We start from the raw sequence: 15,907 nt of genomic DNA, 5'->3' as shown, positions 1-15,907 counted from the left end.
GAGAGACACCAGGGTGCAACAAACCAAATTCTGCGATAGCCACCAACGCGGAAAGACATCCTCGGTCATGCAACATTCATGTTTACTTGCTGATTTACTGTTGCACATCAATATTTATCTGCTTGTGATGCTTTGAATATGTTTTACAGTATTAGATGAATGATCTCCATTTGAGCAGCTGACAACACATGGCTCATTCCACATATTAAATGAAGATTAAAACACGTACTATTATAGTGGTCAGAGGATGCTCTTGAGATTCTCCACCAGACTGATCCATTTTGCTCAAGTGTGCCTAATTTTGTGAAATGTACTGAATGAGCAAGACGGGGCAGTCCATTGATCTTTTATTTTGCATAGAGTTTAAAAGGCAGCAGTTCCACTCACAATTTCTCAAAACATACAAAGTTCAAACATCTTGGAAGGTAGAAATAAAAGACAGAATACCACAGATCCCAGTGGCACATTTAAGACCGTAAGCAGGACTTTGGACAAAACTCGCATGCGTAGTTTCATAGTGCTTAAATGTCTTATAATCTGCTTTTGGAAAATATGTTGGAAAATATTTATATTTATAGCAGTAATATCTTCCACTGGGTCATATTGTCATATGTTAGTTGTTATCTGAGGGTTCATGCAAATATAGTAGCCTCAGTATCCCACATTTAATAAAGATGCACCACATTTTGTTTTCCACAGGCATGTGCAGCATTACTATTTATTTATTAAATACTAATTTCAAAGTGCTCTCTTCACTAGCACAATTTGGAATTTTCTTTCCAACCAATACATATACTGTTTAACTGACAGTCGTGCATTCATGCATTCTAAAAACAGAAACTTGATCATCCCCAAATTTTTAAAATGTGAATGTTTACCTTAACAAAGCATAAAGTCCCACTTGTCCAAAGTCTAAAGGGTATAGGTTGCAGCTAACCAGAGTAGAATATTGGTCCATGTTTTCGATCAAGAGGTTGCCTGACAATTCCGCATTGGGGGCAATTGACTGACAATACTTATCACACTGGGCTACATGTAGACTAATTTATTTAGTGGTGTGTGTCTGCTTTTATTCTGACTAGGTTCCCGACTCTTACTCATTTTCGCCTCTGCGAGGCCGCTGAGGCCTGTGCCCCAAGTTGCAAATGATGTGATTGGTAAAATCAGCTTTGCTTTATAAGCATTGCTTTATATTTAATTGCGATATATTATAGTATTCTGTATTTACATTGAGTTGCCAGTGATTGTTTTGTTATGTTTCTAATGATTATTTTTGTCCATGTAAAAAGAAATGTACACATACTTTACTTTTATTGAAATGTCTGTGAATACTGTAACTGTGTAATGTGGAGACACCCTCTGCAGAAGCGATATTGGGTTGGGAAGGCCTTGTGGAATGATGGGGATGGTTATACTTGTTATTCTCGTAAAAATGGAGAAGAAACGGTTCAATGTCATTCAGGTGCAACATTTTGAAAGAGAAGAAACTTGCAAAGAACAGCTTCATTCTATTTACTATATACTATGTTGGCTTTTTGGGGAGTGAGGGATCCAACTCAATGTTGTTCATATCCTCTCAAGTTACATTTACAATATTCGCCTCTTGCTAATTATATACTGCAAATCAATAATTATGGTAATGCTAACCTTGAACTGGTTTCAAGATCAGAGGCATTACTTGAAGAAAGCCATCAGAGGCGATTTTTCATACAGGAAGGCCAGAAGGCTCTTCTGATCTAATTTGACAGTCTAATAGTTAATATGAAAGACCAGCAAACACACTGCGAGACAGAGGAAACGTTATTACAATAGAGTACCCCTAAGTTTTATTTTCATTTATAAATTGCAAAATATGTTTTTCTCTGTTTTACTAAATGTAGATTCCTTGCTGTTGCAGTATTCTTCCTGATTATAATCCATGACATTTTAAGTAATATATATTGTCCACTCCAGTTTTTTACATCATAGTGTGTGTGTTTGTGTGTGTGTGTGTGTGTGTGTGTGTGCGTGCGTGTGTGTGCGTGCATGTGTGTGTGTGTGTGTGCGTGCATGTGTGTGTGTGTGTGTGTGTGTGTGCGTGTGTGTGTGCGTGCGTGCGTGCGTGCGTGCGTGTGTGTGTGTGTGTGTGTGTGTGTGTGTGTGTGTGTGTGTGTGTCGGTGGTGGTGCAGGAGTCAAATGGGGGATCTTCAAAAGGGTGTCATTCAAAATAGGACCAGCACACACTTCAAAACAGATCATTACTATGTCCAGACTTCTTCTGGTCTCTAAACTAGAAGTCAACCATCGAAGAGGAGGAAGAACTGCTACAGTGTATGGGGTGTTACATTCAATTTTTCATTCTGTCCCATTTCATCTGAGCTAAGGTGCCTTCCATGTGAAGAAGAATGTGTTAATCTGCTAATGGTGCTCCTGAATGATTGGTTTAAGGTGGACCATTGAGACCACTGGGACCAGTCCATGCGGGGGTAGACTCTCTGTAATACCGCCCTGCGAAACAGGATATACACCCATGGGTCTAGGATCTGGTTCCAGGAGGCAAAGCGCAGCCACAGCAAAAGATATATGACCTGGAGAGGATCTCCACTCAGCACAGTTTGTGCAATAAAGACCTGGCGGAGGAGGGAGGAAACAAATGAAATTAGCATAATTGAAATTCCTTCGATGAGGTGGAAATTCAACAAAGGAAGTCACACTTGCATTAATGACACAAAATGAACAAGATCCGAGTAGGATGGGAAATGAGAGCTTGCAATGCAATTAGTGGAATTAATTAGATCTGCATTCACTGAACCTGGGCTGACAATTACAGTAAGTCACGTTAACCTTTATACTGCAGCTTTTTTTTTCCACAGTCAGTTGCAGTAGCCAATCCATAACACATGATGACCATGAGGCTAATTTAACAGTGATGTACACTGCAGTATTTACTTAAGAAACTTGTAATAGAAAATGTCAATCTAATCCTATAAACACTTCATATCATATTGTGTGTCAAACATTTTTCCATGCACAAACAGTATGCACATGCACATGCACTCCACTCCAAAACTAAAAATAAAATAAAATAACATCCTCCAGAACACCCAAAAGCCCCCCCCCCCCCCCCCCCCCCCGCGTGTGTATTTGAAAACAAATACTCTGTATTGTATTGTGCCCTGATTTAGGATTGGAGCATTTTGGTTATATGATTTGTTTTGGGACGGTGTCTATGGTGGGAATTAAAATGATGTCAGTTGCATTTTGTAAACCAAATTTGCGTTAGAGGAGTCATCAAACTGTGAACAAGTCAGATTAGCGACCTGAGATCTGGGAATAAGATGGCAAATCTGACTTTTTATGTTACATTTAAAATAAAATATGTATTAAATCGTAAAATATAACAGATGACACATTCATGGACATTCTGTTAGCAACTTATAGTGGTCCGTTAGATGATCTGAAATCCCTACTACTCGGATGGTACAGTTTACATGCTCGCTGAATGTTAAAAGGCAGCCTAATGTAACATGCCAAGAACAAATGACAGGATCCAGAAAGAAAGTACAGACAGCTGCGGCATCACAAAGAAGAGACAACGGCTAACCCAGTAGTACGCAGATAGAATGGGTTGGAGGAGAACAGTTGTGGAAATGAATGACCTCATTCAAGACGAGGTTCGGCTTGTTGGAGCGCACAGACCGATGTTAAGAGTGGTGACTGACGATTACGGTGTCAGAACCGTTTACCATTCACATTTCACTCGCCTTATTCGGGAAACGTGACACATGATGTATATCCACGGGTCAAATATCTGATTGCAGGTGGCCAAGCGTATGTACAACAAAACACTTTCATCTTTTATGGCTTCCGCAGTTGAAGAGTTCACCAGAATATAAATCTGTGCAAGGTATCACACAACCAAGGTTAGACCGGGCAACAAATATTACATTTAACGGGCCTGTAATCATCACACCCATATTGTTTGCTGTGGGTAATTTCCACAAAATGTGGAAATGTAAATCTTTATCTGCAGAATGTGACTCTGACTAGTAGTATAAAAAAAATATGACATGGTTTCGTGAAACCATTTTTGCAGTCTTGAAAAAGAAAATCATAATCATGAAGGCTCCAGAACCCCCCGCGACCCTAGTGAGGATCAAGCGGCTCGGAAGATGAATGAATGAATGAATAATCATGATGAAATTGCAAAGGCATGTTTTAACATAAACATTCTTAACTGTTATCCGGATGTAAAAATGAGTTATTGGCAAACGTAGCTTGGCTCTCGAGTGATGGATGTGTTTGGGCAGGTGAAGGAGATGAAGGCTTTTTTATCCTTCTTAACTGTCACTTAAAATGGAGAACTGCTGTTACACGGCTCTTCCAATAAAATGTCAAATAAAAATAGATACCAATCTCTAACTTTGATGACAACTCACTGATGCAAAGAGCCAAGGCAGAATGCTGCTCGCGCTTTCAAGGTACTGTAAGTCTCGTCACTTAAAGGTGTAATGTGTGCATCATCCGTTATTACTATTGTCAACTCATTGTTGGACATATTGTAGAAAATCAATTCACTGTTATTCATATAGCATCTCATCACAGCGGAAGTTTAAGTTAATACTTGTGACATATGTAGCAGGTCTAGAACCAGGCTCTTCACAATTCAAGATGCTGAATGAACCCCACCAGTAAGCACAATGTGACACAGGCAAGGGAAGGTTAATCTAAGGAAGAAACCTCAAACGAACCCGACCCTCAGTGTGGCGGCCATCTGATTTGGGTTGAAAATGAGTAATAGAGGAGAGGAACTAGCAACGTGATCACATATATCAACCCTGATTAACTTTATAATGAGTCATTGTCCTTAAATAGTGAGCATGTATCTGATTTCTGGACCAATTCTGGAAGATGGTTCCATGGATTAATTATTATAAAATTAGTGTCAACTTGAATGCATAGTGCTCTGGTCGGTTGATAAGGTACGGCAAGATGTTTAAGGTATGATGGTGCCTGACTATTTAGTGCAGGGGTGGGAAATTCTGTTCCAGGAGGGCCACTATGTTGCATGTTTTAAATGTTGCCCCCCTCGAACAAACCTGATTCAAATCATCAGGGTCGTTATCAGGGTTCTGCAGAGCTTGCTAATGAGCTGATCATTTGAATCAGTTAATTAGATTTGATTTGATTTGACTTTTTATTTGGTCTCCCATAGGAGAAACTTGTCTTGGAGGACAGGCCCCAATCAAATTGTGTTGGAGGAGGGAAACATCCAAAACATGCAGGATAGTGCCCCTTGAGGATGGGAGTTGCCCAACCCTGATTTTGTGCTTTAATCAAATCTGTTTATAGGACACCAGTGCAGTCAAGATAACACTGGAATAATGATCAATCTTTTTCAATTGGAGTCAGTATTTTGGACCAGTTGTCGTCTTTATTGGATTAGAGAGTTACAATAATTCGGACAGAGGTCAAATAAGCATATCCTACTTTTTCCAGCTTAAGCTAGCAGCAAGAGAATATGTTTTATTTCCTAATGTTAACCAAATGATACCAAATGGTATCAGTGGCTTGGACAGCCGTATGTATCACTTTGCTACTATTGTAGTTTATTGTCTTAGTCTGTTTTGAGGGTCTACTGCCATTGCAAAAGGTAAAAAACAGACAGTGATGCGTCACTGAATGTATCCTTCAACAGCACCTTCTGTGGACCTCTGGTAAATGTTTGCCAAGCATTTTCTTTCAGCTTGCATAGTTTGTTGATTTCAGTTATCACCATGGAAATCGCCCTGACTTACATTTTACAGTGGTTTTCCTTTTGAGGATGCTGTTTTTGCCTGTGCTGGACAGAAATTGTCAACTGGAGCATTAAAGTCCGGCAGAATATCTGCAGGCTTTTAGTTCAGCTCATGAGGACGTTGTATTGCTGAGGAGCTATGAAGCATGTAAAAAGGAAACACAGTAAAATATCCTTGGATGGGATGATGCCTCATTATGGCAGTCCAGATAAAAAAACATAAACAAAGAAAAAAAAAATGCCAGAAGAGGGTGCTGGATGTTTTGGATGCCTTTCCAATGTGACAGTGCTGCAACATGGCAGTTACAATGCAGAGTCATTATCACTTTATCAGTGAGTCTTTGTACAGTCTTGAGATGATCCAGAGTGGAAACCCTTCTTGAAATACAGTACACCATGGAAGTTTCCTTATCTGTTTTCTTTGAAGTCTCGTGTCCTTATATAGGCAAATGTCAAAAACTTTCATGATGTTAAACTGCAGGGACAGTTCTGAGCTTGTCATGAATCCATACGATCCTGTTTTTTAGTTTTTGTGCTTTACCTTGACAAGTGTGCCTTCTGTGTCCACATTCTCATAATTAGCGGAGAAAAGGTTGCTGACGTGTAAAGCATTGCAATATTATAAGTAATATATCCGTCCGGACAAATAGACTTACCAGCATCGGGCACCAGCAGATGGAAGCGATGGCCATGATCAGGATGAGCTGCACCATCATTTCCACTTCCTGATCACGGGGACGTTGCATCTTATCCTGCCCACAGCACACCTTGATCAGCGTCACGACACTCACGGTGTTCAACACAAAGGACACAGCGATGCATGTCAAACCGAGCATGGAGAAGAGCAGAGAAAATGTCAGGTCACTGCCCTCTGAGCTAATGTTGAAAAAACACCAGGAGCCAGGCATCTGCATGTGGTAGCTCCCGATTCCTGTCAGAGGCAACAACGCTATGCAGCCGGCAATGAACCACACCAGCAACAACATGAAGACTGTTCGCCTCTTGGGCAGGGTGGTGCTGCGTGTAAATGGACGGGTGATGCCAATGAAGCGCTCCAACGCCATTGCGGCACCAAGCAGCAACGGGCACAGTCCGTAGAAGACCATGGACATGCCCATGAAGTTGCAGAAATGGCAGTGTGGGTCTAAATTGCGCCAGTTGAAGTGTGTCACGTGAAAAGAGACCACAATGCTGCCTGTGACCAGCAGACCCATGAAGTCAGTGACCACGAGGCCGCCCAGGAAAATGAGGAAGGACGAACGTGAGCTGCTGTGAGTCCGCTGGAATGACTTGATAAGAACCACAAAGGCGATGAGATTGGAGGTGATACCGAGCACGCTGAAGATGGAAGAGAAGTAGGCTGAGGCGATGGTGGGCACAAACTTGAACGGAGGACTGTTAATGGTGTAGCAGATTGGGGTGTCGTTGGAGGGTGGTTGGGCAGAAGTGTTCATGGTGTCCAGATGAGGTGGGTCGAATGTTGAAGAACAATATCACAATGAAGAATATGGCTCTTCAACCTGAAAGAAAAAAACAAAATTCATCATCCATTTCGTGTATGCATATAGAGTAATAGTTCCCTGTGACCATTGTGAGGGTAAGTGGATCAGAAAATGGATGGATGGATGGTTATAATAGTTCATCAGGATCATAGTTCACGCTTACACGTACACTCCATTTTACTCAGTGCAATTTGTTAAAATTATTATTTTTACCGCCATTTGTAGCAGAGTATTTTTTGCATCGATCTTTCATTATTCATGTTTCATACATTAATGTGTGTACAGTCGGCAGTGCAAGTAACATCAATCATTGCCACTGAATTAATGCAATAAATAATTTAGGCATTACAGAATATTAATAATGTTTGCTCCCAGTTGTCAAATGTGATGTACCGTCCTAAATGGAAGTGAACAGTGTCAAATGTGCATTTCAGGAATGTTCATAATTATAAAATGATGTGTTCAAATTGTTTTTAATCATTTTAGTGGACAACAAGCCTATTCATTTTGCAAGTAACTATGATGCATGGCATTTCGCGATACACAATTCTCTTCATTACAAATGTTTGACAACATTTTGGAGATGTTATTCTTAAATAAAATTGCTACTTCTGAGAGTATATTCATAAATATCTTTCTCTCGACATATATATATATATATATATCCACTGTATATATGCATATGTGTGTGTGTGTGTGTGTGTGTGCGTGTGTGTGTGTGTGTGATTGTAGTGCTATCATAGTGTAGTTAACACAAACACACCAAATAAAAGTTTAATTGCTTAAATAATCAGCTGGACACTAAAATGACATAAAGGAACCTGTCTTGGACTGATCGTGAGAAGGTAAGCCTGCTTGCAGGAAAAGGTCCTGATATTTACATTGTGGTGGTCAGTCAGCAACCTTGCACTTTGTACGATTAAAATAAATGTGATCATTTTGGACTTCAGGAGGCAGCTAGATGAACCAAAGATGCAAAAAAGGTAACATAATGCCTACTCCACCTGAGGGTGCTCAGGAGGCACAAGTATGGAAGAAATGCTGCTGACTTCTCAACACTCCTTTCAGAAGGTCAAAATCGACTGCCTCGGCAGAGCAAGAAACATCATGGACAGCTCGCGTCCTGGTTCCCACCTTTTTGACTTGTTGCCCTCTCACTGTTGAGCTGGGGCTGAGCAAACCAGTTAACATCCATATTCTCACTCAATGCTAACATACAGCAAACATAACAACTCATCCTGAGCTTTTCTGTGTAACGTGTAATGTGTACGAAACCAAATTCTCATTTGTAAAAAGAATATTGTTAAGACACTGAAAAAAGACATTGAAACATGTTTGCTAACTTGATCTACAAAAACATCCGCTTAAGTTGAACAAAGCAACTTTTTAAAATCAACTTCTGAGCAAATAATCATTAAATTTGAAATTTAGGGCTGCAACATGTTCCAAAAAAGACTGAGGAAGTTCATGAGGAATGCGCATCAAACACTTGTGTGGAACATCCCACGGGGGAACAGGCTAACTAGGAACAGGTGGGTCCCATGATTAATAGGAGCTTCTCTGAACTCACAAGCAAAGTTGGGGCGATGTTTACTTTTTTGTGAACAACTGTGTGTGAAAATAGTCAAACACTTGAAGGAAATTGTTGCTCTACGTACAATTGCAATCGATTTAAGGATTCCAACATCTACGGCCCGTATTATCAAAAAGGTTCAGAGGATTTGGAGAAGCCCTGTGATTGGCTGGCAACCGATTCAGGGTGTCCCCCGCCTACTGCCCGGAGACAGCTGGGATAGGCTCCAGCACCCCCTGCGACCCTAGTGAGGATCAATAATAATAATAATACATGACATTTGTAAGCGCCTTTCACAACACTCAAGGACACTGTACAGCCAAGACCAATGGTAAAACACAGATAAAATAATAAATAAAGAAAGAAAGATTTAAGGCGGGTAGGCAAGTCTGAATAGGTGGGTTTTGAGCTGGGTTTTGAATAAGGAAAGAGAGTTAATATTACGAATGTTGGGAGGAAGTGAGTTCCAGAGTTTGGGGGCAGAGCGACTGAAGGCTCTGCACCCTATTGTACTGAGACGGGCAGAGGGTAGAAAAAGGTGGAGGGAGGATGAGGACCTGTGTGAGCGAGAGGGAATGGAGATTTGAAGAAGATCTGACAGATAGGGGGGCGCAAGGTTGTGGATGGCTTTGAATGTATAGAGAAGTAATTTGAAGTTGATTCTAAGTTTGACAGGAAGCCAGTGGAGCTGTCGGAGGATGGGGGTTATATGATGGAAGGAGGGGGTTCTCGTGATGATCCGGGCTGCTGAATTCTGAACAAGTTGAAGTTTATGGAGGAATTTCGGATGGACACCGAAGAGGAGTGAGTTGCAGTAGTCAATACGGGAAGTGACGAGACTGTGAACAAGGATAGCGGTGGTGTGCGGAGTGAGTGAGGGACGGAGGCGGTTTATATTGCGAAGGTGGAAATGAGCGGACCGGGTAATGTTATTGATGTGGGAGTGAAAGGATAGTGAACTGTCAAGGATGACACCCAGACTCTTCACCTGGGGGGAAGGAGATATAGTGGCATTATCAATTGTGAGGGAGAAACTGTCGGCTATGTTTAGAGTGGATTTGGGACCGGCGAGTAGGAGTTCAGTTTTATTGCCGTTTAGCTTGAGGAAATTGTGGGTGAACCAAGATTTGATTTCTGAGAGACAGTGAGAGAGGGATGAGGGTGGGAGAGAAGCGTCGGGTTTGCTGGAGAGATAGAGGTGGGTGTCATCCGCAAAGCAGTGAAAGTGTAAGCCAAATTTGCGGAAAATGTTTCCGAGCGGAAGGCGGTAGACAATGAAGAGGAGCGGACCGAGGACAGAACCCTGGGGAACACCAGAAGAAATGGGGAGGGATTGTGAAGTAAAAGAATCATGTTGAATGAACGGAGAGCGGCCAGTGAGATATGAGTGGAACCAACTTAGAGGGGTGTTGGTGATGCCTATGGTAGAGTCTATTGAGGAGGATGGGGTGAGAGATTGTGTCGAAGGCTGCACTCAGGTCAAGGAGGATGAGGATGGAGATAAGGCCAGAGTCTACTGCCATGAGAAGATCGTTTGTGATTTTTATGAGGGCTGTTTCAGAACTGTGACGGGGACGGAAGCCGGACTGGAATTGTTCATAAAGACTATTGTCGGTGAGGTGGGAGTGTAGCTGAGAGGCTACAGTTTTCTCCAGAATTTTTGAGATGAAGGGAAGATGGGAAATGAGGCGTAGGTTATTGAAGTCATTGGTATCTGAACCAGGTTTTTTCAGGATTGGGGTGACAGCTGCAGTTTTGAAGAGCACAGGAACAATTCCAGTCGACAGAGAGGAATGGATAATGGCTGAGATGAAGGGAAGCAGAGAGGGTAGGCAGGATTTGATCAAGCGGTTCGGAAGATGAATGAATGAAAGGATTTGGAGAAATCACTGCATGTATGCAGCAAGGCTCGTTGTGTTTGGTCCCTCAGGCAGCACTGCATCAAAAACCGGCAGCAATGTGTCAAGGATATCATCACATAGGCTCAGGAATGTTTCAGAAAACCAATGTCACTAAGTACAGTTTGGTGCTAAATCCCGAAGTGCAACTTAAATCTCTACTATGCAAAGTTAAAGCCATTTATCAACAACACCCAGAAACACTGCTGGCTTCTCTGTGACCGAGCTCATTTCAGATGTACTGATGAAAAGTGAAAAAGTGTTTTGTTGTCTGAGGATTTCACACACCAAATTGATTTTAGAAATTGTGGGCATTGTGTCTTCAGAGAGGAAAATAACCATCTGGACTGTTATGGGAGCTAAGTTCAGAAGCCAATGTGTGGTTGTAGGGGGCTGTGTTAGTGCCAGTGGAATTGATCACTTACACATCTGTGAGGGCACCAATAATGCTGAAAGGTTCATACAAGTTTTGAAGAAACATATGCTGCCACCCAAGGAAGATATTTTTCAAATAGACAATAGATTTTTTTCAGCAAGACAATGCCAAACCACATCCTGCATGTGTTACAACAGCCTGGCTAAAAGAGTGTGCATACTTAACTTGCCTGCCTGCAGTCCAGACCTGTCTCCCATTGAAAACGTGTGTCTCATTATGAAGCACAAATTGCGGAAACCCAAGACTGATGAGCAAGTGTAGTTCAACACCAAGCAAGCATGGGAAAGAATTCCACTGGCAAAGCTTCAACAATTAGTTTCCTCAGTTCCCAAACATGTATTGCATGTTGCTAAAAGAAAAGGTAATGTAACACAGCGATAAACATGACCCTGTCCACGATTTTTGGAATGTGTTGTAGCCATAACATTTGAAGTTAATGATTATTTGTTAAAACAATACCATAATAATAACAATTTAAATATTGTATTCTGTTTCGATTTATGTGCAACACAATGCCCCAACTTCATTGGAATTGCGTTTTGTATTAACACGTTTAAGACACAATTATTGCAGCTACAGTGCTGCACAGATTCACTTGTGGGTTGGTCAACTCATGTCTAGAATGTAAAGTAATTAATTGAAAAATAAGCACACAAGTACAGTATGTTTCTCCATGTTCCACACTGTGAAAGCAAGGTTTGGGTGTGCTTTGAAGTGATTTACACAGTGTTTTTGTGCTTATTTGTGTGTCATTTGTTTTGTTTTTTTCCAGGAAAACCTTTTTGTTCTTCATTTAAATATCACTACCACAGGTTTTCAAAAGTAACAGTACAAAGTGTCAACCGTCCATAGATGTCAAACTCTGGTCCTGGAGGGCCGCTGTCCTGCATGTTTTCCAAGTCTCCCTGTTGCAACACACCTGATTCAAATGATCAACTCATCAGCAAGCTCTGCGGTAGCCTGACACTGAGCCTGTTCATTTGAATCAGGTGTGTTGCAACAGGGAGACTTGGAAAACATGCAAGACAGTGGCCCTCCAGGACCTGAGTTTGACACCTATGGTTTACACGAATAAATAGTTTCCAATAAATGTAACTAAAAAAGACTTCTGAGATGAGTTTGAAGGCCAACTTGAACAAAAGATTTACTTTAGCTAAAAGTACGAGTTCTTTTGTAACTCTGAGTTTATTCCAGAGACTAAAATTTGTGGTCAATACAAGCAATTAACTTCACTCCATTGGACAATTCTAACATGAGACAGATTGCTCTTGGCACCAAGTGAAAACCTTTTCAGTATGCCATTAGACAAAAGTGCCTATTAGTTTAGAATCAATATGTGTACTGGATCTGTCATTCAGTATAATTTTAAGGAGACACGCAAATTGTTTCCCATTGACAACCGCCAGAAACCTAAATGGGTACGTTGCGTGCAAAATGATGAGATAATTTCAAAAAGTGCTAACTTTAAGATTGTAATCTGCCAGTGTCCCTGTTTATTATCAAACAAATATTAGTGGGCCTCAATTAAGAGAGTTTGCCTCTGCTCACACTCAGTACAATTATATACGTACCCCAACAGTGGGTATCGAACTTTTTACACCTCAGAAAAATACTTGGGTTTCCAAGTATAACATTAAAATGAAAATACAGAAGCGCGTAGTGCTAATCAAAAGATTGAAGTTCTCTTCTTCAACAATCTGTTTACAATTATTTTGAGTTACTTTAATATTTGTGCTTAAATATAAGAAAATAAGTGTATCATTCGCGGTAAATGGGTTCCCTCGAGTGGCACATGAAATTATCTTTTTTTGGGGGGAGGGGGGGTGTTTTTAATCCAGTACAGTAAATGTACAATGTACCGCTGAGTTGTATTTAACTTTTGAATACAATACATTGACATTTTTTAGAGTTGTTTTGTATATTTTTTTACTGACAGACTGTTCCATTGGAAATCAATTCGTCCTGCATATATTTAGTCAGCTGAAAAACTACAGTATTTGAGTTGGCTTCCTGAGCACAATTCAGTCTCTGTGGGAGACTTACCAGTACTCTAACAATGGTCCAAAACAATTTAATTCACTGGAGAACAAGGCAAGCGAGGGGTATGCAGCCTGTTAAGATGTTTCCCTTTTGAAATCAGTAACATAATACAGGTTTGTTCTCATTGATTCAATCTGTCAGATTACATTCTCGTGCAATTTGCATATAATTTGTCTTGAAGTAAATACAACATGAGAAGCAGACTACTGTACTTGACCAAAATGTCTTGGCGAACAATTAAAATTATGAGGCGTATACACATAATGGGTCTGCCCAATCCCAAAATGATCACCAGTGAAAACATCTCTTCAGAGGTCTGATTTATTTGTTTTCCAAAATATATACTGTATATTTTCCCATAAAAAGACATTCCAACAGTCATTAAAGTGTAAAGTTAACTGCTATAGAGTAACATTTTGATGATTCTTGGGTATACCTTACACGCACATCTCTTTCATTAATACGATGCCTACATCCCGTTATTCTTATTTCCGTTACTTCAGCAATACATTACTGTACTGAGCAGGCTTGACAGAGACATTTTGACCACTTTGCTTTATTTATGTGTTTATTTATTTTTTTATTTTGTAGTACAGTGTGGGTGTTCTTATAAGCCATGGGCTCTCAATTTGGAAATTTCTGTTAATTAAACAACTGGTACTGATTGGAAGAAATGCAGCAGAATTCTCTATTCAAGTGGGCCGTTTCTGCTTTGACCCAACTCCAACACTCAGATGTAACCAATAACAAAAGTACTGTGTGACATTCCCAGGCAACATCAGGAATGCTGTTCTTGTAGCATAAAACTGCCGTGCGTTTTGTATGTTTTGTGAGGTGGTCGACTAATGAATTTTTCTCTTACCATTAGAGGGGCTTAGAAGTTGACTTTGAGTTCTCCATCCAGACCATCAATCTGCTTCTCATTGCTCATTGAGCTAACGCAGTAGCAACGGGAGACAGGGAACAACTTTCAATGTGTGCACCTTGTCAAAGGAAAGATAAAAATAATCATAATAAAAATACAAAATTTAATAAAAAACGTTAGTTTCACAACACGCTTAACAGTTACCCTTCAACATCTCCTTTCCGCTGCGGCTGCTCAGCTCCCAGCAGCTCAGATAATCATCTCCCCCTTGAGTCATGCTTCCTTTTGTTCCTTGCAAAAGGGGAAGGGCTTGGGAACAGACACAAACTATTCGAGGGAAGATTTAGCTACACAGAAAATGTTCAAAGCATAAATAAGACATTTATAAATGTTCCACAGGGAGAAAAGGAATTTGGCTCGTTTTTACCGGTGAGCATACACAATCCTCTTACTGGTATGTCCATAAAAGGATAACACTATGATCATACAAACAATAAAAACAGCTTGTGTATGCAATAAAACACAAATATATTTAAGAAATCATCCAATGTACCTGTATATTAATAATAGTAAACACAGCCAATGTTTCCATTGTTTAAGTCTTATTATGTAATAGTTTAAAACAGACAGTGCAGATGTGGAGCAGTACCTCCAGTGTTGTGAGCCATCATGATCAGAGTCTGAAAATTAAAAACATTAAATACACAATCTAATATTATGAAAGGTAATTTGGACAAATACTGTATGTAATTTCAGACGGGTATCAATTCGGTAATCCCTTCACTCAATCAGTACACATGAAGTAGCTCTCACTGTCCAAAAGGTTGGTGACCCTCGCTTTAGATAGACTGGAGATCAACATCAGCAACATTTATTTTCCATCGGCCCACTCCAAGTATATTTATTGTCTAGGATTAGATTACTAGATTAGATTACTAGATTAAATACACATTTAGTGAGTCTAACATCCGACACATGAACAAATTATTTGATATGTGAACAAATTAGTTGAATTACTCTGACATGAGAAAGCCTTCAAGAAGTGTGTGTGTGTGTGTGTCTGTGTGTGTGCGTGTGTGTGTCTGTGTGTGCGAATATATACATACATAATGATTATTGCTGTAATTAGCAGCAAAATAAGTAGTAGAAGGGTTAGTGAGACAGTCATGTCTGCAGCGGTGAGGAGGAGGAGGTGCTGGTCTTGGAGAAGGACTCTGAAAAGTTGTGGTGAAAGTGGGCGTTCTGGAAAATTAACACTTTTTCCTGAAATTCCAGATGGTGATCTTGGCCCCCGTTTGAAGATGTGCGACATTTAGACTTATTTTGAAGCTTGAAATCATTGTTGTAAATGAAAAACAGACTGTTTGGCATAATGTAATTTAAGCGTTCGTCAAACTAAAAAAGTTCTAATGAACACGATGCAAGAACACAATAGGTAAGTCATTAGTTGGAAACACTGACAAAGATAGCGTTGAATAAATCGGACATTACGTAAATCACAAAATTAAATTACGCCATTAAACTTAATTCTTTTCCTTGGCTATTCCCTATACTTCAGCACAAATGGGATATTTAGATGTAATTAAGAATGAATTAAACATGCTCAATTAAATGAAATTTCAAATGATTTAATCAATTTTAGCCATTAAATTTTAGCAGGAGAGCCAGGAAACCATCCTGACATTGTCGAGGCCACTTTTCTAATTTAAAAACATAATCAAACCACAGCTCAACTTAACACTTCAACGTCATTATCTTCCTTTTGTAGATATAATTGGAATGTTTCTTCTATTTTTACAACTCAAAGCTGCTCCCA

At 40.1% G+C, this 15,907-nt stretch overlaps 1 protein-coding gene across 4 annotated transcripts; it reads right to left on the bottom strand.

Moving 5' to 3' along the window:
• Nucleotides 1-334: 334 nt before the first annotated feature.
• On the bottom strand, nt 335-15,008 carry tbxa2r (thromboxane A2 receptor). 4 transcript variants are annotated; one of them, XM_052074617.1, is made up of 6 exons: nt 14,296-15,008; nt 14,089-14,209; nt 6,434-7,297; nt 3,745-3,878; nt 2,569-2,610; nt 2,400-2,488 (listed from the first exon to the last, which is right to left on the bottom strand). In XM_052074617.1, the coding sequence occupies exons 3-5, from the start codon at nt 7,229-7,231 to the stop codon at nt 2,586-2,588; spliced, it is 957 nt and encodes a 318-aa protein (XP_051930577.1). In that variant the 5' UTR covers nt 7,232-7,297; nt 14,089-14,209; nt 14,296-15,008; the 3' UTR covers nt 2,400-2,488; nt 2,569-2,585. The 4 variants fall into 4 exon arrangements, with proteins under 4 accessions (XP_051930578.1, XP_051930575.1, XP_051930577.1 ...); XM_052074618.1 differs by lacking the exon at nt 3,745-3,878 and having other exon boundaries at nt 335-2,488; XM_052074616.1 differs by having other exon boundaries at nt 2,400-2,610.
• Nucleotides 15,009-15,907: the final 899 nt, after the last annotated feature.

This window comes from Hippocampus zosterae, chromosome 8 (genome assembly GCF_025434085.1).
Source record: "Hippocampus zosterae strain Florida chromosome 8, ASM2543408v3, whole genome shotgun sequence".
NCBI classification, from domain to species: domain Eukaryota; kingdom Metazoa; phylum Chordata; class Actinopteri; order Syngnathiformes; family Syngnathidae; genus Hippocampus; species Hippocampus zosterae.
The sequence above is the reverse complement of the archived record's forward strand: the minus strand, read 5'-3'. Positions and strand labels throughout refer to the sequence as shown.